Below are 23,562 nucleotides of genomic sequence, written 5' to 3'. Positions count from 1 at the left end.
TGTGACTCAGGCTAGACGGGCTGTCCATTTAGAGCAGGGTGAGGGCAACAGAGAGTAGGTGGCTTTGAGAGGCATTTAGGGCCAAGAGCTGCCTCTTTCCTTTCTTTCTGGAAGTTGGTGTATTTTGGCTGGTCCCGCCTCCCACTGGCTCACTCTGCTCAGCAATCACTGGCTGGTGTGACAAAGCCAGGGCTCCTGGGTGGGCACTGTGGGGTAGTGGAAAGGACACCCGTGGAGCCATTGGGAACCTCTGGATCCAAATCTCAGCCAGGTCGCCAAACCTCCACGTCCTGGGGCAAGTTACCAAAGCTCTGAGCCTCAGTTCCCCAATCTGCTAAATGGGAGTAAAACTTGGCAGATGGATGTGAAGGAGGGGCCAGCTCCTAGGTGTGAAAGGGCTTAGCACATGGTAGGAAGCTACTATTCTTTTTTATTCTTTTTAATTTTTTTAAATATTTATTTTTGAGAGAGAGAGAGAGAGAGAAAGGGAGAGAGCAGGGGAGGGGTAGAGAGACAGGGAGACACAGAATCCAAAGCAGGCTCCAGGCTGTCAGCACAGAGCCCTACGTGGGACTCGAACTCATGAACCACATTCACGTCCAGAGCCGAAAGAGGACGCTTAACCGACCGAACCACCCAGGCGCCCCAGGAATCTGCTATTCTTCGGATTCACGCTATTATTGCCACAGTCCCCTTGCGTTCAGGACAGGAGCCAGGATCTGAGGACTTCACTTGGGAAGGGCTGTCCATTTTGGCTTACCCAGCCTGGGGTCAAGCGCGGCGGGGGAAACGGAGAGGATGAAGAGCCGGGGCCTTTCCTTCCTGCAGGGGGTTTTCACTCCAGGTAAGTTTAATTAAGCTCAACGAACATTTCCTGACACCTACTAGGTGCCGGGCATGGTGCCAGGCGCCCAGTGATAAAACAGAGAAGCTCACAGGCTGGGGGGTGGGGGTGACAGCCGCCTGGCCACTCTATTTTGAGGTCTGGTGAAAGGAAGCCAGGTATGAGCCATTCATTCATTCGCGCAGCCACCAGGCGCTGTGCAATTGGCAAGGGAAGCGGCATGAACAGGAAACAATGGGAAAACAACAGATGCAGAATTGTAATTAAGTGTAAGATTGTATAAAGCAGGTGGTAAGTGGGGTAGGAATTCCGCGAGGGGAAACATACACGGAGCGCTTCAATTACCCAGAAGTCCCAGGTTCTGCCGTGAACTTACTCTAAGACTCCAGTGAAACACCTGGGGCCCCACAGCAAGAACCCACGATGCAGCCAGGAGCTGTGCTAAGCCCTTAGCCTGGGTGAACGCAGGCAGTCCTCCCCATCAGTCCACGAGGTGGGTGTGTTTACTCCCATTTTACAGACGGGAAACTGAAGAGGTGCGGGAGGCCGTCCCCGGGGTTCACAGAGTCAGGATCTTAACCTGAGCGCCCCGACTCCAGAGCCCCAGCTCTGACAAGAGGCTGCGCCTCCGTGGTCTTTGGAAAGAAGAAAAGAGCTCGTTTCTGTGGGTGCCTTTAGCCCCACGTGTACACGTTTGAGCCACGGGGAACCCTCACGGACGCCTTGTGACCCAGATCCCTCGGGAGCTCTCCTGTGGGTGGCACTACTTAACTCGGCTACCCCGGAGATGAAGGGACCACGCCAATCCGAGCTTTGGCGTAAAACTCGGGCACCGCTCGTGGTCGTGTGCACGGATGTAAGTATACCCTCCAAGAATCCGACAGGCTCAGAAACGGCACGAGGCACCTTCGATATCTCTCATCCTTTCTCACTTTCATTGAGACCCTTAGAACCTTCCTTGATTGGACTGCTCTGGGGAGCAGAGATGATTCGTACAAGATGCCTGGGGTGGGGAGGGGGAAAGTCTAGCAGTTTTCCTTATTATTTGCATCGCTATTATCAGGAGGTAGGACAGGACAGTGGTTAAAAGTGTGGGCTGTATATCAGCCTACCTAGAGTTCAAAGACCAGCTGTCCCACTTAAAGGCTGTGTGACCTTGGGCAAGTTACCTAACCCCTCTGAACCTCAATTTCTGCCTCCACAAAAGGGGATTACAGGGTACCTGTGACGATTCAGTGACATAGTACCTGAAAGGTGTTTTAAAAGTGCACCCTGTACGTGTCATCGGCACTTATTAGCAGGACTCATTACTAACATTCTTTCTGGAGGCTCCCTGCTACTGGGCAGGAGAATGAAAGGTCTCTGCCTTCGGGGGCATTCACAGGTAAGTGAGAAGCCCAGAAGGTGCCACGGGGCACCTTCCAAAGCAGGAGTCACTCACCCCATGTGGCTGTTGTGCACTCGAAAGGCGTTTTTGAGTTCCTGTGTGCTGTCAGCGTAAAATACCCACTGAAGTTCGAAAGCCATTTTAAAAAGAATGTCGGGGCGCCTGGGTGGCGCAGTCGGTTAGGCGTCCGACTTCAGCCAGGTCACGATCTCGCGGTCCGTGAGTTCGAGCCCCGCATCAGGCTCTGGGCTGATGGCCCAGAGCCTGGAGCCTGTTTCCGATTCTGTGTCTCCCTCTCTCTCTGCCCCTCCCCCGTTCATGCTCTGTCTCTCTCTGTCCCAAAAATGAATAAACGTTGAAAAAAAAATAAATAAATAAAATAAAATAAAAAGAATGTCAAAGGTATCACTAATGTTTTATAGTGGTTATCTGTTGAAGCTATATTTGGGCTCTACTGGACTTCATATATTATTAAAATTAATTCACCTTGCAACGCTTTTCTCAATGTGGTGATTGGAAAACTTATAATTACATATGGGACTCGCATGGGGTCTCTGTTGGACAACACTGGTCGAGACCTTCCATTTTACAGGTAAGCAAACTGAGGTCAGAGAGGGGGAAATTTGCCTACAGTCACACTGTAAGTCCGCTGGCAGAGCCCAGACTGGCACCCAGCACTTCCAAATCCTGGCCAGGGTTCTCTGCAGAGCATGGGCGCCCCTGTCCCCAATCACACGCACGCGCGCGCCCACACACACACGCACCTTCGTGCGTGCCCACATCCCCATTCCGGAGATCTGCACCCTCGTCACGCACGCTGCCCACGCAGACCCTGATTGGGAGACGTGTCCCTGTCCCTCGTTATGTTTCCGAGCAGGTGTTAGCAATGTGTACAGTTAATCAAGCTCCTAAGACAATAACAGATTTCGGTTGTACGGCCGATGACACAGCAGAGCTGTAATAACTGTGGACGCTTATTTCTGCCTCCATTCCTTCCCAGACCCCAACGCCATCCCCACGCTCATCCCCACACCTGTCCCTCTTACAATCTCTGGCCAAGGTCACAGCAAGCAGCCCCCTATGTGTCCCCTGGGATTGGCCCCGCGGCCCCGGGAGCAATTGTCCAGCCAAAGGCAGATGGCCAGCAGCGGCCCAAGCATAACTTCCATGCAGCTTCCTGGACAGGAACAATCCCGAGGTCCAAGCTGGGCTCTGGAATCAGCACGATAAAGGAGGCCACCTGACTGTGACCCACGTGGCATAGAATGGCAAAGAATTCACCAAGACCCCTGGCTCAGCAGTCCCTCGCCCGACTCTTCCGGGCCAGGGTCCCGTGCACCCACCAGAAGTGTCTCATTCCTGTGGATCTGAGGGTGCGTCTTCAGAGGTGTCTGTGCTGAGGCAGGGCTCTCCCGGGGGGCGGGGAGCACCCACCTGCACCGTTTACCTGAAAGGACCGTCCTCAGGTGAAGAGACACCGAGCAGGTGTGTTTGGATCGGACGCATGGCTGCGGTCACGGCAGTAAGAGCCTGGATATGGGCGGAGCTTCAGGATTTACAAGCCACTTCCGGACACGTTAGCGCACAGCCGGCCCTGGGCAGTAGGAAGACCCCGCCCCCCAACCCCGCCTGGCTCTACACGTCCATGGTCACACAAAGACCACCACCACCGAACTCCCCCGGATCCCCTGTCCCCAAGTCCAGCCGGTCAACGTCTCAGTTTTGTCTGACTTCTTTGTCTTAAGCAGAGAGGGTTGCTGCTGGAAGTTTCTTGGACCCATTTTGTCCCCCATCGGGACAGGTAAAGTGTGTCTGCCCCTCCGTCTCAGCGGCCGCCACAGCCAACTTCTGCTGCCTCTGTCCCACGGCCATCCAGGGATGCCGTTATTTTCTCCTTCACAGTTAACATCGACACAGTGAGGTAATGGTCGGGTGATCAGTTTTATGAAATTAACTCTGAAATATTGCCTGTCTTTATCTTGAAAGCAGAACTTTGTTTTGGTCATCGTAACTCACTTTGAAGATAATGCGATCGTTCGCTGCTCTGTAAATTGTCTGGTGGCCTTTGAAATTTGGGAACACAAACCTGTCCTCATACAAACCCCGGCAGGCCCGCGTCTAACTGCATCTCCTAGAGTCCGGTTCTCTCCCCGCCCGTGGGGTCCTCTCCAGCGCCTGCCGGGGTCCCGGCTCCGAGAGAGCCACACCGAGGTTCCGGTGCAGGCCCTGCTACCAACATCTCATGGGACCACGGGCAAGTCAGCTGACCCACTGGGTCTCAGTCTTCCCATCTATAAAATGGGTTCAATAAAACACACCCTGCCAACGTTTCTGCTTCCAGGATTTTTGAGAGGAGGAGCAAATGAGGAAATGGACACAAACCTTCTATAAGCTGCACGAACAGAAAGGGACTATTTATATTACCCCTTTGACTGCCCACGCCCCTTCCTGGGCTGAGGGAATTTCTTTCTCTTCCAGGAGTGGCCCTTGTCTGGGGGAGGGATAATCCGTCCTGTTCTCTGGGTACCGCTGTGTGACGGTGCTGGGCACATTCCTGCTCTGAATGTCATTTATCATGGGGTGGTAATCAATTAGACGTGGGGAGGGGTGGGGGGGGGGAAGAGAAGTTCAAAATTATATTATTTGCAAAAAATCCATTCTTTTCTCTCAGCATGCCTGCTCTATTGACTGCCTTCCCTTCAATCAGCAACCAGTCATTATACCGAATTGCAAGGAAAAAGAAAGCCACCCTCTTAATATATAAAAGTGTCCATGCATGAATACAAATGTCCCTCCACGTTCCCTATTTTTAATTTCTTCCTTTTTTTGGGAGGGGGGTCTCCCATCACAGTGTCTTTCCATCCTCTCCACCGGTCTCTCCGGCTTCTACAAGACGCTGCTCGAAGGAGCACCTCCTCCAGGCAGCCACCCTGCTCCACACTGAGCTGCCCAAGGTTCCTTCTGCAGCTGGCTCACCTCCTCCGTGCCCTGCACAAAGCGATCCTTCTGCTGGTTAACTCTGCCTCATCCTTTAGGGCTGGCCTTAGGGACTGCCTCCCTCGGCAGCCTTCTAGGACCCTGCCAGACTCCGTCAGGGCTTATCCTCTGGGTTCCTGGAGCATTGTACACCTGTCGTTCTCACAGGTGCCTGTCATCCTGTCCCGGGTCCACGTCTGTTTCTCCAGGAGACTGTGCTCCCGGACGTCTGGAGCTTCGTCTTTTGCCCACCTAACCTCAGAGCTGGCACAGGCCTGCCGCACCGGAGTTCAAGTTCAATTCTTGTTTTGTTTGTTCCTTCCCTCCTTCCTTCATTTCTCCCGGCCCAGGCAAGCACAGAGCCCGTTTGTGGAAGGGATCCCTCGAGACCCTGGAATGCTGTGGGCCCTGACTTGCTTTGACCAAGGCCACCTTCCCCAGCACCATGCTCTGAACGCACTGAGAATTTGGGGGGAGGTCCGTGAACACCCTAAGCTCCTTCTAACCCCAAGGCCTCTGCATCTGACACCCCCACTAGGATGCAAGCACCATGAGGGCAGGGACGCTTTTTATCTGTGGTCACATCCCAAGGTCACATCCCGAGGGCCGGACACACAAGGATTTGCTCAGTAGTTATTGGTCAAACGAATGAGTCGGGGGGAGGGTCCCAAGGGTCGTGCCCCCCCCATCCCTGCCCCATTTGGAAGGGCTGAAGTCTCTGGCCCCGCCCAAGGCCCTCCCTCCTAGCAGGAACCCAAGAAGGAGGGAGACCCCACCAGTGGGCGGGGGGCCTCCAGCAGGAAAAGAGAGGAGAAAAGCACAACTCTTTGGTTTATGGGAAAATTAAATATCGAACTGAGGAGTAATAGCAGCCCAGGGAAAAAAAGGCCTGACAAAAAGCCCCCGAATGGAGCCACCATCAGCGACGACTCAGACAAACGCCGCGTCTGTGCTTCTAGGGGCGACAGCTGTTCAGCCGAGCCCACCACCCCCTCCAACTTGACACTGGGTAGAAACCCACGCGCCGATGCCTTCGACGGATGGGGACCTGGGTCTAGGGCGTTGCCAGTGTGGGTGGACCCTGCCCGGGACCCTCCCTGCCCCGGGGGTGGGGGCCTTTCTGAGCGGATGGGGTCGCCAGGGGACTTCTAGTGGCCGCGGGCATAATCCGTCCCCCCGCCCCCAGGCCTCCCCCCTCCGCGGGAGCTGGCTGGCAGCATCGGTTCACCTGCCTCGGCCCTCCCCTGCCAGCTGTTGCGGAAGATAAAATTAACAACCCCAACTGGAGGCTCTGGCTGACTGCTCTGGGGAAGCAGGGGGGGTGCCGGAGGGGGGGGGGCGCAGCCTGTGAGGCGGAGAATCGGTGGGGCTGGGACAAGCAGGACCCAACTCGGGTTACTGCTGACGGAGAAATAAAATCCCGCATGCACACGCACGCGCGCGCGCACGCTCCGACACACTCGAAGGGGCGGCGGGGACGCCAGGTGCAGAATCGTAGACGACGCGCTTAACCTGGTCGCTGTCACAGTGTGTTCCCCGGACCAGCAGCATCAGCCTTACCTGGAACTTGTACACTGCAAACTCCCGAGCCCTCTTCCAGACCAGCCGAAACAGAACCCCGGGGGCGCGGTGGGATCCAGGCTTCTGGGTTTTAAGAAGCCTTCCAGGAGATTCTAATGCGAGCTCAGTGTGAGAACCACTCTTTGACTCTTGTGAGCCCCGGTCTGCTCATCTCTAAGTTAGGGGTACTAAGACTCACTGGGGCCACAATAGGTGCTCGGTGAACAGAGAAAATTATCGCTGGCTGGGACAGCAAGATTCAGGCAGAGTTAGAGAACCTCTACTCGGCTTTTCCTGGACCCAGCAGACAGGGCAAGGGTAGAACTCTCTGCCCTGAGTCAAAGGACCTCAAAACCCCCAAGTCCCACCCCACAAGCAGTTCAACTTCAGGCTCATGCCTTGATTGGCTGCTTGGCAATGTTCCCCGTTTTTTTTTTTTGATTGGCTTCCTAGGCCACCAGTCCCGTGTGGACCCTCCCCCTGCCTGGGGTCTCCTGGCTAGAGGCAGCCTCTGCCCAGCAGCCTGTCTGCAGCCACCGTGCGAGCCGCGCCATTGTAGTTTATGTGGCAATAGAGCAAATGTGTTCAGGCCCATGATAGGTGCCATTTCTGCAGAGACGAAATCTATGGGGTGTGACATGAATCCGTTTTAAATAGCAGCAAGGCTGGCTATTCGGAGGATGTTTTCAATGTATCCCAGAGGTATATATTACACACATGGGCGATTTCACCAGGTGCCATATTTGCAGCTATATGAAAAACGCCTGTGGAAGCTTGCAGAAGCCTGGGGAGGCCCTGGCTGGTGGGGAAGCACGTTCGAGATCTGGCCAGGGGCAGTGGCATCCAGCTCAAGTTCTTTCTGCTCAAGTTCAAGTTCAGCCTGCTCTCTACTTTTCTCCCCCACCCCCACGCCCACCAGAGAACAGTGGGCTAGAGCTTAGAGAACAAGTTTGGAGGAAGCCCCCCCCCTCGCCCCCGTTTCCCCCAAAAAACCTCTGTCCTTTCCAGCAGAACTGAACCCCCAAGAACCGGGGCCTTTGTGTTCGGGGGCTCAGAACAGGGCTCACCCTTGGCCTTCCCCACTCAGGCCTGGGGCACTTGGCCTGAAGCCACCACCCTCCTTAGGCACTTGCTAGTTTCCTGGCCTCACCCATAGAGCAAGGGTGACTCTGGAGTCACTGGCCCATGCGGGGTGCTCGTGGGGACTGAAGAACATAGCAGGTGCCACCCCCGCCAAGCTCCCAGCAGGGCCCCAACTCTGCACCCCGGCCCCAGGCTCTGAGCTGTCAGCACAGAGCCCGACGCGGGGGCTCGAACTCACAAGCCACAAGATCATGACCTGAGCTGAAGTCGGACGCTTAACCGACTGAGCCACCCGGGCGCCCCAAGGATTGTGTCCTTTTAAAGAGCTGGGTGAGGCAGAGCCATGCGTCATTCCCAACGGGACCAACTCTTGGCTGGGGTGGAGGGGCTCGATTTTGGGGGGGGGGGCGTAGGTCTCAGAGACCCAGCACATGCCGCCTCACCAGGGCCCCATGGGCGGGGCCAGGGCCACTTACTCATCTCTGACCCCTCTAACCTCGTCCCTCACCAGGTTCCTTCCCACCTTGGTTCTCTCATCTGTAAAACGGGTCTGCCATAGTACCTGGTCACAGGTGTTAGTGCCTCATCACAGTACCTGGGCGTCACGGGGCCATCGTGAGGGTGAACCGAGCTCGTGCTTTGCAGGATGCCTGGTACTGGTGAGACCATACCCCCCCCCCCCCCCCCCGGCCATCATATGTGTGAACAGCAGCCTCTGTCGCTGGCCTGGGCCAGTGGCTGGCCTTTGCCTACACCACTCATTCTGGCCACCGGCCTGAGAGGCCCTCATGCTGGGGACACTTGTGCATCCTGCTGACCGGGGGCCCCGGGCGTGGGGGGCACAGGGCAGCCCTCAGCGAGCATGCGATGAGTTGATGTTTGCAGGGGTGACTGGGAGGAGGCTTTGCTCAGTGAGCATCCCCCTGCACCCAGAGTTGAGGGCCCGCGGGGTCCCCAGGCACACAGTGGGTGGGGGTGAGGGGTGGGGAGAGCACTTGACCAACATCTCCACTCACTGGTGGTCACTCTGGGGGCAGGTTCCGTGGTAAATGCTTTAATGCATTAGAGCCTCACCCATCCCAGGAAGTAGGGGTAGTTCTCTCCTTTGACAGACGGAAACGGAGGTTTTCAAAGGCGGTGTGGTCCGCCGCTAGTCGGTCAGCAAGGACCAAGGCTAGCTTTCGTACCGCATCTGGCTTAAGCCCCTCCGCCCAGGCTCACGACCCCGAGTGCACCGCCTAGCCCCGCGTCTCACATGCTGCGGGCTGTCTCTCAGGGCATCTGTTTCCTCTGTGAGGCAGTAACGGGGCTGGGCTGGGTCCCTGCTGAGGTCTGCGGCTCAGATCTGGGCAGAAGCTACAGCAGGAGGGCTGGAGATTAGAGAGGGGGAGACGGTCCTGAGCAGCTGTGTGTGAGGCGGTGGGACTGGTCAGCAGAGCGGGGCCGGCCCCTCCCTGACGGCGGCCCTCAGGAGTTGGGGCCTGTCCTCTGATGGGCCCGGGGTCCACAGGAGAGTCAGCTGGGAGGGTGTGGCGGGGGCCATCATTCCCAGCGAACACCTTCTTTACCCAAACTCCTGCTCTCAAACCCCAGGCCCATCCGGCTCCCATGGCCTCCCTGGACACACGTCCCTGGATTCCGGGCCCTGTTCTGGCCTCGCCTTCCCTCTCTGCCCGGGACCAGGCCTGGTGGACGGAGGGTAGGCAGGGCCTGCGGTAGCCTGACATGCCAGGACCGGGCACAGCGGCTGGCCTCATACGGGCTCGGGGACCAAGCTGCTGTATCCTGGCCCTACCACCTGCGAGCTGGGTGACCTTGGCCAGTCACCTCCCCGCACTGTGCCTGTTTCCTCATCTGTAGCGTGGGGATCATCGTATCTATGTGACAGGTTCTTCTGTAAGGTATTTAGACCCTGGCATGGCACCTGCAGGCACTGAGTAGAGGTCAGCCATTGTCATGACTGTCCCCTCCTTACCCGGGCCTTGGGGTCCCACCACACAGCAGTGCTCTCCATTTGCCAAGCTTTCCCCGCTCCTACAGCCCCACCTACAGGGCTCCTTCTGCCTGAAATGTCCCTGTCCTGTCTGCCCCCAGCCCGGCCTACGAGGCCCAGCTGTATGCCACCTCCTCCATGAAGCCTTCCTGATGCCTCCTCCTGGAGGAGACCCTCTCCCTGGGCACCCCCGCAGCTTGCAACCTAGCCCTCCCCTTACCTTCACTTGCCTTCTGCTCGGTTCTGGAAATCTGCGCTCTTCTCTGTCTCCCCTGTCCTTGGGTGACTCCTTCAGGGACTCCCCTATCCTGCAGGGACTCTGCTCTGGACGCAGAGACAGGGGCTGAGAGTCTCTGTTCATCACTTGCTAGCCGCGGGATCTCAGGGAAAGTTGCTTCCTCTCCCGGAGCCTCGGGCTCCTCGTCTTTGAAATGGGGATACGTACAACCGCTCTCCCACCGGCACCGGTGAGAATCAACCACGAGAGTGTTCGTAAAGGACCCGGGGCAGCGCCTGGCATGTAATAAGCCCTCGGTCGGTGCTAGTTTCTGCTGTGAAGGTTATTGTGATTATTAGGACTTATTTGCTTTTAAGATGATCACTCCTAGAGCGCGCGTGAGGTATTCCTGCCTCCTCAGGTAACAGATGGGGAAACTGAGTCCAGGGGCGCCCTGCAAGCTGGCGGCAGAGACAGGACCGCTGACTCCCAGGGCAAAGCAACCTGCGGAGTTGATCTCAGTGTCCCCTTCTGTACAGGGAGGGATTAGGTCCCTCCCCAGGAGCGTCTGTCCACAGGAAGCAGACCCCGCTCCAGGGGCCGGCTCACTGCCTCCCTCGGCGCCCCTGCCCTCTTTCCTAGCTCCGATACAGCTCTGTTAACACCTGTACCCTCAGACTCATGCCTGCTCCTTAAATCACTGGGCCCGAGGCGCCGCAGCTTCAACGGCCACATATCACTTGTAATTAAGGGGCCTGTCCCAGGGACGCGAAGTTTACCTTCTGCCGGAGACACTAAATCCTGCTCCCGGTGGTGGAGGGGATAAAGCATCGCACTGACCTAACACCTGTCAAGGTTTAATGATGCACCTGCGGGCCTGCTCTGGCGGGACCTGGGGGGGCGGCCAAGAGGGGCAGGTAGTAGGTGGAGTGAGACGACCCCAGAACAAGAACTGAGCCTCCTGGTCTGTGAGACACAGGAAGTCCAGGGAGCTGGTGAGGGTCTCAGGAGGCGGCAGCCACCTGCCTGGATGGTTCAGGGAGCAGGTGACTCTCTACCGCTTGGCTCAAGAGGGCACAGAGGGCCATTCTGTGAGAGGCTGCAGACAGGCTCCTTAGCCAGGCGGTCTGGGTTTGAATAACAAGCTCTGCCGCTCGCTTGCTGGGTGACCTTGGGCAAGTTACTTAACCTCTCTGGGCCTGTTTCCTCATTATCAAAATGGAAATGCTACAAGTCCCTACCTCCTAAAGTAGTGAAGATTAGAGGAATTAACATACTTAACATACTGGAAAAAATGTGGCATATGGCGGCTGCAAAATTCACCTTTATTCTAGTATGATCTGGCCGACCTACATGAACACGAATCTCTCTCAGTCGCTCCCCAAGGCAGGCACATGGTGGGGGCTTATGATATTGGGTGAAGCGGGACGTGTGTGCATAAGGAATCAATGGGCAAACGGTCTGTTTCCGTCAGGGAGAGGCCGGTCACGTCAGCTCCACGGCCCTACGGACAAGACGCGCAAAGCAGCACAGGACGCTTGGCTAAGCCGTCTGCTCCTTCCAGCCTCGTCTGCGGATCAGAGAGGTCACGCAGCTTTCCAAATCACACCCAGCGTGCACTTCAGAGGTCTTGCCTCCACCCCAGCCCAGGGCTCCGCGCCCCCCCCCCCCCCCCAGAGGAAGAAGTCAGAGAACATTTGGGTTCTTACTCTAGGCTTCTCTTTATCAGCAGGCTCTGTTTTCTCTTCTGTGAAATGGGGACACTGATCTTGCTGACTTCCCAGACGGCTGGAGGAGCGGCTGATGATGCGGCCCAGGTATTCCCTGCTGTCTCTGTTGAGAGGCTACGTGGCCCAGGCCCCTGTGGCAGCCCCACGGCCCCACACTCGGAGAGGAGCGGCGTCCCTCCGTCTTCCCGGCAGCCTCGTGTAGCGGGAAAAAGGGGGGCTCCTCCTTCCCGCAGATCTGAGTTCAAATCCCATCTCACTCACTGCTGTGCGACGTTGGGAAGCTTCCCTGCCCTCTCTGTGTAGGGCACGTAGTACCCACTGAAACTGAGGCAGCATAGGTCCCGTCCGGGGCGGGGAGACCAGAGGTGGGGCAGCGGGTAACAGAACGTGCTGGGCCTGTTGCCGAGTACACAGTGGGCTTCGGTCAAGGGCGTGCCTCCTTTGCAGGGCTGTGTTCAGTGAGGGAGCGACGGAGGGTTCTAGAAGCCTGTCCAGGAGGCGGTCAGCAGGCTTGGGCCTTTGGGGCTGACACTGGGAAGCGACCGTCCTTGGTAGATGACCCAGTTAGCTCCAAAGTGCTCCTCTGAGCCCCAAACCCATCTGTCTGGCCCCTCTCTGAACGGGCTCTCGGCCGGTGACCTGAGTTAGCTGCAGGCCTGTGGGTGGGCGGGTGGGCAGAGCAAGCATCCTTCCTCCAGGTCCCTGGCCAGGCTGAGGCGCTCAAGACGGCCGTGCGCAGTCTCTCAACATGCTCTGCGGTCCATCTTGGAAGACCCTGGCCGCGCTGGCCCCGGCCCTCTGCGCCGCAGCCCCACTCCAGCAGCCGAGCCCGGCCAGCTGTCTCAGGCCCCTGCTGCCTCTCGAGCTGTCCCCTCGGAAGCTCCAGCAATCGGGACGGAGGCCTGCAGACATCCTTCAGATCGCGGCCCCGGCTTCTCCACCCCTCAGCCCATTTCCTGAGGTCACCGTCTGCTAAGCGGGACCGTAGGTCTCCTTGGTGACTTCTCAGGGACCATCTCCATCCAGTGCCGGGTCCTGCCATCTCCTCCACATCTGCTCCCAGCTTTCCAATTGGTCCCCAAGTCCTATGGCTTCTGTTCGGAAACGCCTCGTATCTTTTTCCAACCTCCACGGCCCAAGGCCCGAGCTGACTGGTGGTGTCTCACCTGCTGCGGCTGCCCACCCTGCCCTCCGACCCAGGCCAGGTGCTGTCTGTATTTGCCATCTCGTTTACCCCTCACAACAGCCCTGTGGGAGTAGTGACCTTCACTGCCCCGGTTTCCAGAAGACGTAAAAGAGGCTTGGAGAGGACAAGTCACAGCGAGACTGGGGAGGGGGTGGGACGGGACCACAGCTGTGACTCCGCTCTTTCCTGCCCTCCTCTACCAGTGCGAGCGTGGGACGCCACGGCAGTCGCTGCCCGGTGTCACTTCCTGCGGCTCTGACTCCATTCCCTGGCCTCACTGACACTTACAGGGGGGAGGTCAGGACAACATGGGTGGGAAGTAAAAACAACGGTCCTGTTTAGGGGCGCTCACTAGGAGCTTGGGACACGGGCCCAAGAGGGGAGGAGCTACGGTAACCCCATTTAGCAGACAGGGAAACTGAGGCTCAGGCGGGGAGATAAACCACCTGCCAGTGTAGTGTGGTGGCTCAGCTGAGGGCTCTGGAGCCAGCCTGCCCGGGTCTGGATCAAGCTCAGCTGTTAGCTGGCCCGTGCCCTCGGGCCCCTTTGTTAGGGTTTCTGCTTTCACACTTGTCAACTGCGGAAGGTAATAGTGGGGCCTCCTTAGAGGGCTGTTAGGACAATTAAATGAGTTAGCAGGTGCGGGGCAGAACTGTGCCTGGCATACAGCAAATGCTCAATAAACATCTGCTGCTTTTATTATCGGGAGTTGCAGAACTGGGTTTAAACCCTCTGCCTGAATCTCAGGTTCATCCCCTTAAATACTCCCCAGCTCTCTAAGGGAGTAAACACTATTTCTCGTCAACCTACTTGGATAGAGGGCTCATTCTTCACCGGGGACCTCCCAGCCTTCTCCTGGTTCAATTTGGAGGATTTTGGTCACTCACTGTCACTTCTCCAGAGTGGGGGGGGGGGGGGAAGGGGTGGGGGAAGGGAGGGGGCTTGGAGGGGGGCCTGCATGGATGGACATTTGCTTGGGAGACGAGAGTGCCCAGGCCTGGTCCTCAGGACCCTGGGGGCTTCGGGAGTGGGACGTGGGGGTTTGCGTTTGCAACCCGTCAGCACCCCAAAGTCCTCTGCGGCTCTGGCTTGGATCCCAGCCCGCCACGTCTCCTCCCCCTCCCCCTCCCCCTCCCCCTCCCCTTCCCCCTCCCCCTCCTCTTAGCAGCCTTGCTCCCTGGAGCCTGTGGCCACTGCAATCGCCTGGGGCCAGTTCATGTAATTAGTGTAGGCCCAGCAGGCAGCTTATCCGCTCAGGCTCCAAGACAAGGAAGGAGCCGATCATTTCCCACCCGGCAGGCATCGTGGGCTATGGAGGGGGCTGCGCGGCAGCTCTGAGTCTCGCCTTCCAGCTACCCTGCTTGGGGTCCCCCAGGGATTCTCAGACCAGCGGCCTCCCTTCATTGACCTAAGCTGTCCCCTGGACCGCCATATACTCTGAGCAGGAGCTGGATCTGCCTGGGAGATACACATCTCCCCACGGCCGTCCTGCACGCAGGCAGGCTTCCCGAGACGGGGTCTGCAGACCGCCGCCTGCTTTTCCGCTCGCGTCCTTCAGAGAGAAAGAGCTGTGTTTCTCCTTTTTGCTCAGGCCTATGGCAGCCACACCAGGCCTTTGAGGGGTGCAGGCTCAGATCCCCCATCACTTTTGGAGCCGTGGACATTTCTCCTTCCCAGGTCAGGAGAGGTCCTTGACACTCCAATTATTGGCCCTGGGAATGTGCTCCTTCTTCCAGAGAGGAGCACTGGGTTGGATGTCCAGAGAACAGAGTTCAAGCATCTGGTCCCAGAAAGCAGAGCTCCAGGCCTCTAGAAATCCTAGGTTCTGGCCTGACCTCGTGGAAGTGAGCTCAGCTCCATCACCCACAGCGTGCCACAGTCTCCTTTCCCCTGAGAGCACCGGCCAGCCCAGGGTGAGCTTCTTGTCACAGGGAAGCTTGAGCAACTGGCCCCAGGAGGACTTCCTGGGGACTCCCCACCCCAAGTCACACAGTAGGGGAGCAACAGAGCCAGACTGGAGATGGCCAGATGCCTTTAAAAAGCATCAGAAGTATGTAAGGACAGACATAGAGGTCAATGGAATAGGAGGGAGAGTCCAGAAATAAACCCTCACATTTGTAGTCAATTGATTCTTGGCCAGGGGGCAACACAATTCAGTGGGGAAAGAAGAATGTTTTCTAAAATGGTGCTGGGACAACGGGTCACCCACATGGAATTGAGGGAGGCCGACCTCTCCTCCACAGCACGCACAAAAACTCCCTCAAGATGGATCGTACACCTAAACGTAAGAGTTTAAACTATGAAAACTCTTAGAAGAAAAGCAGGGGTGAATTGTGACCTTGGGTTGGGCAGAGGCTTCTCAGCTGGGAGACCCAGAACACAAGCAACAGAAAATGAGTAGATGGAGTGAACCTTATCCGGACGAACACCCTTCGTCCTTCACAGGACGCCAGCAAGAAAGGGGAAAGGTAACACACCAAAGGGGAAAATGTACAGAAATGTGACACGCGATACGGCCCTCGCATCTGAAATAGAGGACTCTTAGAGCGTGATGATGAAAAGCCAAACCACCTGGTTGAAACGAGCAAACGATCTGACGGTATTTCTGCAAAGCAGATCTCCGAAGGGCTACCAAGCCCCCGAAAAGACCATCAACACCATTAGCCATCAGAGCAGCGCAAATCGCATCGCAATGAGAACCGCTTCACGTGCGCTAGGACGGTCGCCTTCAAACAGACAGGCAGCAGATGCAGGTGAGGATCTGGAGAGACTGGGACCCTATGCCGCTGGAGGAAAAGTCAAAGGGCACAGCTGCCTGCCCGCCCTCAAAAGGCTATGCACAGAGTTCTCACTCGATCCAGCAACTCCGTGCTTGGGTCTACCCCCCCCCCCCCCCCCCGGAGATCTGGAAACTATCCGTTCACACCAAAAGCCTGCACATAAACGTTCACAGGAGCATCATTCATAACAGCTGGAAGGTGGAAATGTCCATCAACTGGTGAACGTACAAACGGAATGTCAGGCATCATGCAACGGAATATCATTCAGCCACGACGAGGAACGGGGTCCCAATACGTGCCCCAATGTGGATGAACCTTGAAAACCTGACACTAAGTGTAAGAAGTCCCAAGAATGACAAAAGACCACGTTTTGTATGACCCCATTTCTAGAAAGTGTCCCGACCAATCCACAGAGAGACCAAGCAGATGAGTGATTGCCTAAGACCGGGCGAGGGGTGCAGGAAGGGGAGTCATTGCTGATGGGTACGGGGTTTCTCTCGGGGGCAGTGAACATCTTCTGAAATTGGTTACGCGACTAAAAGTGTTTGCAGAACTTGGTGACTATGGTAAAACCCATTAAGTTGTATCCTTTAAACGAGTGAATTGTACGTCAGACGAATGACAGCTCAACAAAATAATTTTTAGACAAAAGCACACCGAATGCACGTAATAAAAATTTAGTAAAGGGGCGCCTGGGTGGCTCAGTCAGTTAAGTGTCCGACTTCAGCTCAGGTCATGATCTCCCGGTCTGTGGGTTCGAGCCCTGCGTGGGGCTCTGTGCTGATGGCTCAGAGTCTGGAGCCTGCTGCGGATTTCATGTCTCCCTCTCTCTCTGACCCTCTCCCACTTGTGCTCTGTCTCTTTCTCTCTCTCGAAAATAAACATTAAAAATTTTGTTTTAAAAATTCAGCAAAACATACCTAAACAAACAAACAAATAAATAGCAAGCAAGCCATGCAAAGTTCATTAGCAACTGTTCCCCGGGATGGGACCTGTGTCCCCCGGCCCCACGTTTGGAAAGCATCTGGTGTGGTCTGGTGCCATTGTGGTCTTGGGTGCCAAAATTCTACCTTTATCTGCTGACCTCATTTGGAGGCCTACGGAAGACAGACAGGGATCCCGAGGTAGAATGTTTTATGAATGCTTATTAATATGTCGTGACTTCTGGTAGAGCAGAGTGGTTAAGCACGTGGGATGCCCTTACCCTTGCTTGGCCGCTGGCTAGCTGGGTGTGCTGGGCAAGCGATGTACCTATCCGTTTCGTCACCTGGCGAAGAAAGGGCAGTACCCATCTTCCGGAGCTTTTGAGATGATTTGATACGTTAGTCTATGAAGACCTTAGCACAGTGCTTGGCGTGGCAGTAAGTCCTCAGTGAAGGGTGACCTAGGTGGTCGGGAGGAGAGTGTCGCCTTCAAAGTCAGATGGCGACTCCTCCACTCTGCCCCCTCCTGGCTCAGTTACTTTTGTGGGTCAAATGGCCTCCGCAAAAGATGTGTTGAGATCCTAACCCCCGGCGCCTGTGGATGGGACCTTATTTGGAAACAGGGTCTTCGTCGATGTAACTGAGGTCAGGCGAGGTCATACTGCCTCAGGGTGGGCCTTGATCCAATGCCTGGTGTCCTTATAAAAGGGGAACACGGACACCGAGGCACCGACCCATGGAGGAGGACGCCCCGTGAGGACACAGGCAGAGAATGGAGGGACGCATGTACAAGTCAGGGAGGGCCAGGCATTGCCAGTCACCGGCAGGAGCTGGAAGAGGCAGGGAAGGACTCTTCCCTAGAACTTTCAGAGGAAGCACAGCCTCGCCAATGCCTTGATTTCTGGCCTCCAGAACTAGGAGAGAAGATATTCTCAGTGTCCTGATACCCCTCAGTGTCCTGGAGCCCCCACCGCCTCAGCTCTGCACCCCGCCGCACTCCCTTGACATCTGCGTTACTAATAGCCTTTGTGTCAAAGGGGGGACGTGTCCCTTGGGGGCTCAGAGTGGCTGTCAGGCTCTCCAGCTCTGATCTCAGGCAGCCTGGCGGGACCCCCGGCTCTCTTGCTCCCGTGGGTGAGCCCCTTAAACTCCCAGAGGCTCCTTCCCTCGTCTGTGAAGCAAGGCGGGGGGGGGGGTGACTGGGCCCACCTTGGAGGACCCTCGTGAAGGTCCCACGATTGGGTTGGACACTCAGCACACAGCCACACATTCCATGCTTGACGGGAAGCGGCCTTGATCATTAGCCGTGGGTCCAAGGGGTGGCAGAGAAACCTGGCCTCCCGCTCTTCCGGTGGGAACAGGAGAGCAGCGTCTTTTGGCTTTGGTGCGGGTGGGGGTGGGGTGTCCGGGCTCACATTTAATTGATTGTAGCATCGCACCCTTAACATGCTCCCCCGCATCACCTGCACCCCCAAGAAGAGCCGCGGCAATCCTTCCGTGACTGTGTATAATGCGTTCCTGGGGCCCAGCACGCGACTTTCAAATTGGCTTACAATTTATCTGCAGCTCGGATAAAAACATTTTAATGACTGTGTGCGGCATGAACCCTCGGTGTCACCCACGGGGCTCCCAAATGTCTTTTCCCACCACATAGCGGGGATGTTATAGGCGTGAAATTACAGCCGCTCTCGCATTTTGATCTGCACCCCGAGGCCTGTGGAAACGGCGCGTTAGAATGTGCTAGATGCAGAGGCAGCCTGGGTGCGGGCTCTCCAGCACAACTGCTCCGTGCTTTTGATGCACGTGGGGCCGTGCAACGTGCCCTGCGCCTCATCTCCCTCCCCCACCCCCCCGCCGCTGTCCTAGGAAGCTTCCCTTTGACCCCCAAATTGGGGAGGGGGCTGTCTCGCCCCACCGTTGGCCGCCACAGTCCTTAGGGTCCCTTGGTGCATAAAGGAGACCCCAGCACTCACTTGGAGGGAGGGTCTTGGTGCATGTGTGTGTGTGTGTGTGTGTGTGTGCGCGCGCGTGTGTGACCAGAAAGGGTCTAAGGTATGTCACAGATGGGCCAGGACAGTGAACAGATCGTAGCGTTCGAAACTTCCCTGAAACATATTGAAAGGGGAGGGTCAAGGAGGAGGAGGGGGGAGTCACACAATTTTCAAGTCTTTCTAATTGTGCCTAATGTTTAAAAAAATTTTTTCAATGTTTTCATTTATTTTTGAGAGGCCCAGAGAGACAGAGTGTGAGCAGGGGAGGGGCAGAGAGAGGGAGACACAGAATCCGAAGCAGGCTCCAGGCCCTGAGCTGCCCGCACACAGCAGACATGGGGCTCGAACCCACGAACGGCGAGATCCGAACTGCTTAACCGACTGAGCCACCCAGGCGTCCCTTATTGTGCCTGACGTTTAAATGACATTAGGCCTATTTGTCGTGAGAGACGCTATTTATTGAGCACTCGGAACGTGCCAGGTGCTGGGCTCAGAACACTCTCTTCTGGGGATCATCTCATTGAATGGCCCGACCTTGGCCAAGCCACTGCCTTCTCTGAGCCTGGGTCTGGGCAACGGACGCAGTGTAGTTTCTGCCTCACAGGCCCACGCAGCTGCTGGAGCCCCGGAGCTGCCCCCGGGGGGGACATCCTCACACTCAGCCCCCTGTCTCTCCCAGCCCACCCAGGACCTTCCCGACCTTGGTGAGCCAAGGAAGGCATGCTGCTCTGGGACGGGGACAGCCACAGCCCCGTGGGGCCCGGGCAAATCCTTTCCCTTTCCCCAGCCCCAGTCTCATCCTGATCCCGCCCGAGGGGCTCTTGTCAAGATCAGGCAAACCCCTCCATTGAGAGCACTTTACAATTGGCAGAGCTGGCTGAGTGGGAGGTGTGGCTGTCGTTATCAAGGTCGGGGTATGTGCTGGCTCCTCCCCTAGGCCTTTGGGAAGAGGCCAGGAGGACGGGTAGGCAGAGGCCCGCTGTCCTGCCACTCCCAGAACCGGGGCAGACCTGGGTGCCTTTGCAGGGACTCGGCGCACGAAGCTGTGAACACTCCGTTCTCAGACTGGCTTGAAGCTCCTTGGAGTCATGAATCGTCGACGAGACTTCCAGGGGCAAGAAAGAAGCAGCCACCGCTGTGCCCAAGAAGGGGCAGGGCCCGCGACAATGACCCTAAAGATGCTGAGGTCTCACCTGACGAACCTTGTGGCTGCCTCGTCTGGGTTTGGTGCTTTGCAAACTTTATTTCAATAAGAAAAAAAACCTCACAACCACTCTGGAGGGTAGCCACCCTTATCCTTATTTCACAGATGGGAAACTGAGGCCCAGGGAGGCTAACGAATGCAATGACCGATCTGGGATTCAGCCCGAAACCTGCGTGTCCTAAACTTGTATAAAGGGATTATAAGATCTCCTGGCTCCCAGGGCTGTGGCCAGGATTCCGTGAGACAATGTGCATGAAGCCAGGAGCTCACGCCCCGTCAGGCACAGGCCAGGGATGGGCAGGAGCTGTGTTATCAGTTCAGCTGCAGGCTTAGCGAGCACGGGGGTACCTGCCGCATCCGGGGGACAACGGGGCAGGGGCGACCGCTAACAAGCACAATGACCTCTGAGCAGTGGGTCAGTCCGAGGACTGACCAAGATGGGTGAGTGCTATTTCGGGAAGAACCCTGCCCGGGGAACACCCTGAATTTCCAGGGGTCAGAGCCTTTCCCTGGGTTGGGAGCCACTGCGTGGTCCTGCCCCTCCCGGGTCCCCACTCCCCCACCCCCCCCTGCCCTTGCCAGCCTTCAGCCTCCTGTTCAGTAACTGGGATCACATCATCTGTCTGCCCCATCCCAGATGGCTGCCACCTTGCATCGAGAGGACCCCAGAGGTTCACCGTTCCCTGCTGCCCGGACAGTGAGACCGGAGGAGAGAATTCTCAGCGGGCTCGTGCTCGCCAGGAGTATACTGCCTTGCTCAGCCAGGACCATCAGGCCCGCCGTGCGGTTCTGGTCGGCCCCACGAGATCTCTCTGTGCCTCCGGTGCTCGCTTAGCGGACGGGGTGACAGACTCACAGATGTCAGAGCTAGGAGGACGCTTAGGACCGTCCGGTTACACCCCCTCACCGTATGGAGAGGGGAACTGAGGCCATAGAGAGAGAGCACACCTGCACAAGGAGCTCTGGTGAATGAAGGAGGGAGCGTAGGCTTCCTGGAGGAGGTGGCTTTTGAGGATGCTGTCCTTGCTCACATAGAGAGAAGCCTCACCTGGAGCATCTACACCTGTTTTCAGGGGCGCAAACGGGGGTGTGGGAGTCCAGATGCCTGGCTTCTGGCCCCAGCACCGAGCTGCTATCACAGGAAGATTTTGCGATCCTGGCTGGGTGACCTCGGGCAAGTGGTTTGCCCTCTCTGTGCCTCCACACCTGTGTGTGCACCTATGCACGTTTTACGTTTGCATCGCGCACTGGATACAGCTCCCCAAGGACCTCGTCCTATTGAAGGAGCGTGTCCATTACCTAGCGCATAGTAGGTGCTCAATAAACATCCGATAAATAAATGGTTACGTGCATGTCCCTCATCAGACTGGGGCCCCTTGATGGTGCAAACCGAGTTTTGTTCTTCACCAGATTCCCCGGGGGCGACCAGCCCTGGGCTGAGCACCAAGACGTCTCCTTCAGGGAGTCGCCGCGGCCCCGCCGCGGCCCATCCCCCAGGAAGCCAGAACACCCCACGTGCCGCCGCTGCGGGAACCAATGTCCCTCTGGAGGTCTGGCCTTTGGAGGTTTTCCATTTCCCCAGAAGCTGTGGCTTTCCACGGGGCCTTTATGCTCTCACTGATTGCCTGAGTACGACAAGCTTTGTTTCCCTGGTAAATATCATTTGATAAGAAAATCAGAGAACCCTGGGGCCCGGCGTCAGGGCCGAGTCCCTAGAATTCTGGCAAGCAGAATCGGAGAGTGTGGCTGACGAGAACGTCAGCACTGGCAGGGGCTCCTGAGACCGCTTGGAGCCAGGCCCTTGATTTACAAGGGGAGAAACCGAGGCTGGGGTGGTGGACAGCGCCACCCAGAGACGGGCGCTGGCATTACTATCCGCGTGTTGCAGATGGAGGCAGACACAGGGTCAGAAGGCGGCGGGACACCCCGAAACCCAGTCGTGACACCCACTTTCTCACTGGTCACTTGATGCTTCAATGTCCTGGGAAAGGCCGTAGGAGGTCTAGCGTCAGAATCACTCTCCATAGCAGGTGTGTATCACCTCCCCCAGGGAGGCTCCCAGATTGTCCTGTCCCTGGGGGGGGGGGGGCTCGCCCCCCTGCACCGTCCCCACAGGCACTTCTATGAACGTGGCTCCCCACAGGTGCCCCCACAGTGCCCAGCTTCTTCCTCCCCGTGTCCTCATGGGGTCCCAGGACCCAGAGCTGGGGGTCCATGAATGACCCAACAGGCCTGCATCCCGCCCCTGCCTTACAGAAGTGGACGCTGAGGTCTGCTGCCCCTCGGGAAGCCCTCATTCCTCCTTCAGTCCCTCAATTGTCCCAGTCAACGTGTCAGTTGTGCCCCTCCAAAGTGCCCAGGCCATGAGGATCTGGGGACGAGCCACAGCCCTGCGTCCATGAGGTCAGGGTATATCAGTGCAGGTCGGAGAAGGGGTTCCTGAGAGGAAACCTTTGGGTGGTAAGGCCACACCTGTCACACCTCGGCAAGGCCAGTCTCCTCTCCCCTCGGAGGCAGGAGTGGGAAAGAAGACAGCCCCCCTGTGCACACGCACATGTGCAAAGCTCCTCGCTGGGACCCTGGGGCCAGGGCCCCTGTGCTCACCCATGACGTTGAGGAAGATGTTGCCCGATGCCAGGACCACCTTCTCTCTCGTGGCGCGGTCGTAGATGCCCACGTGGCACTCATAGGGACCGTTGTCTGAGATGCGGACTTCGGGCAGCCTGGGGGAAGGCAGAGGGACAGGATGAGGCCCCATCGTCCGGGGCTGGAAGGCGCAGCCCCCCAAAACAACCCCCAAACCCCACCGTTCAGCCTCGGATCAACAAACGCTTCTGGATCGATCAGGTGCGCATGCGCTATGCTGGGGGGAGCAGCAACATTTATGGAGCACCGACTGTATGCCAGTCCCTGCGTTTTATTCTTCAGGAGGTGAAGGGGGGGGGGCTGTGTTCAGCCGGAGTTACACCTGTGCTTCCATGAACGGCGGATGGTAACAGTGCCCACACCTAGAGGGCCCCGAGTATGATGGGCGTGTGATACAGGCTCAACACTGCCCTAGGGCATCACATCACTCAGCCCTCCACAGAGGATCGCCATTCCCGTCTCATAAGCATGGAAACTGAGGCTCCAGAGGGGGCACGGGTAGCCCCCCCCCTCCCCCAGCAATATGGCTTATAAGAGCCGGGATGGGAATTTGCATTCCTCTTCCCACACTGCCTTTGCTGTCCCTTCACGCCCAGTCTTGGGGGCTTGAGAAGAAACACAGCCAACTTCTCATCTCCAAGGAGCCCCTGTCCTGGGGGACAAGGAGGCAGGGAGGCAGCCGCACTGCCAGGCACGTGGAAAAGGGGGGGCCTCTCTGAGCACAGAGCAGGGAACAGCTGGTCCTGCCTGAGGTCGTCAGGAGGGAGCCTTGACCTGGAGGCTGCCCGCTGCTGGGTCAGGGAAACCTGGGGGGGGGGGTCTCTGGCAAGTGCCAACCTTCTCTGGGCCTAATCATGAGGCCAAAGGATGGCCTCTTCTGGCCACACCTCAGAGGAAGTGGGGTCTCTGTCTCAGAGGTCCTTGCACCACAGCACGACACAGGAAGACGCTCACGGTCAAGGTCACGGTCACGGCAGCCGTAGTAAAGGGCCAGCGTGGCGCCCTACCCACCAAATTGGCCTCGCGGTCTGATCAGAGAGGC

At 57.2% G+C, this 23,562-nt stretch overlaps 1 protein-coding gene across 3 annotated transcripts in view; it reads right to left on the bottom strand.

The window, feature by feature from the left end:
• The window catches only part of IGSF21 (immunoglobin superfamily member 21), a 231,607-nt gene that overhangs the window by 12,991 nt on the left and 195,054 nt on the right, over positions 1-23,562 (bottom strand). For all 3 annotated transcript variants that reach the window (XM_045475840.1, XM_045475842.1, XM_045475843.1), the window contains exon 4: positions 22,479-22,597. In XM_045475840.1, the coding sequence (XP_045331796.1) occupies positions 22,479-22,597 (119 nt within the window). The remainder of the gene's footprint in view (positions 1-22,478; positions 22,598-23,562) is intronic.

Source organism: Leopardus geoffroyi, chromosome C1 (genome assembly GCF_018350155.1).
Source record: "Leopardus geoffroyi isolate Oge1 chromosome C1, O.geoffroyi_Oge1_pat1.0, whole genome shotgun sequence".
Lineage (NCBI taxonomy): Eukaryota > Metazoa > Chordata > Mammalia > Carnivora > Felidae > Leopardus > Leopardus geoffroyi.
Note: the sequence above shows the minus strand (reverse complement) of the source record. Positions and strands in the feature narration are given on the sequence as shown.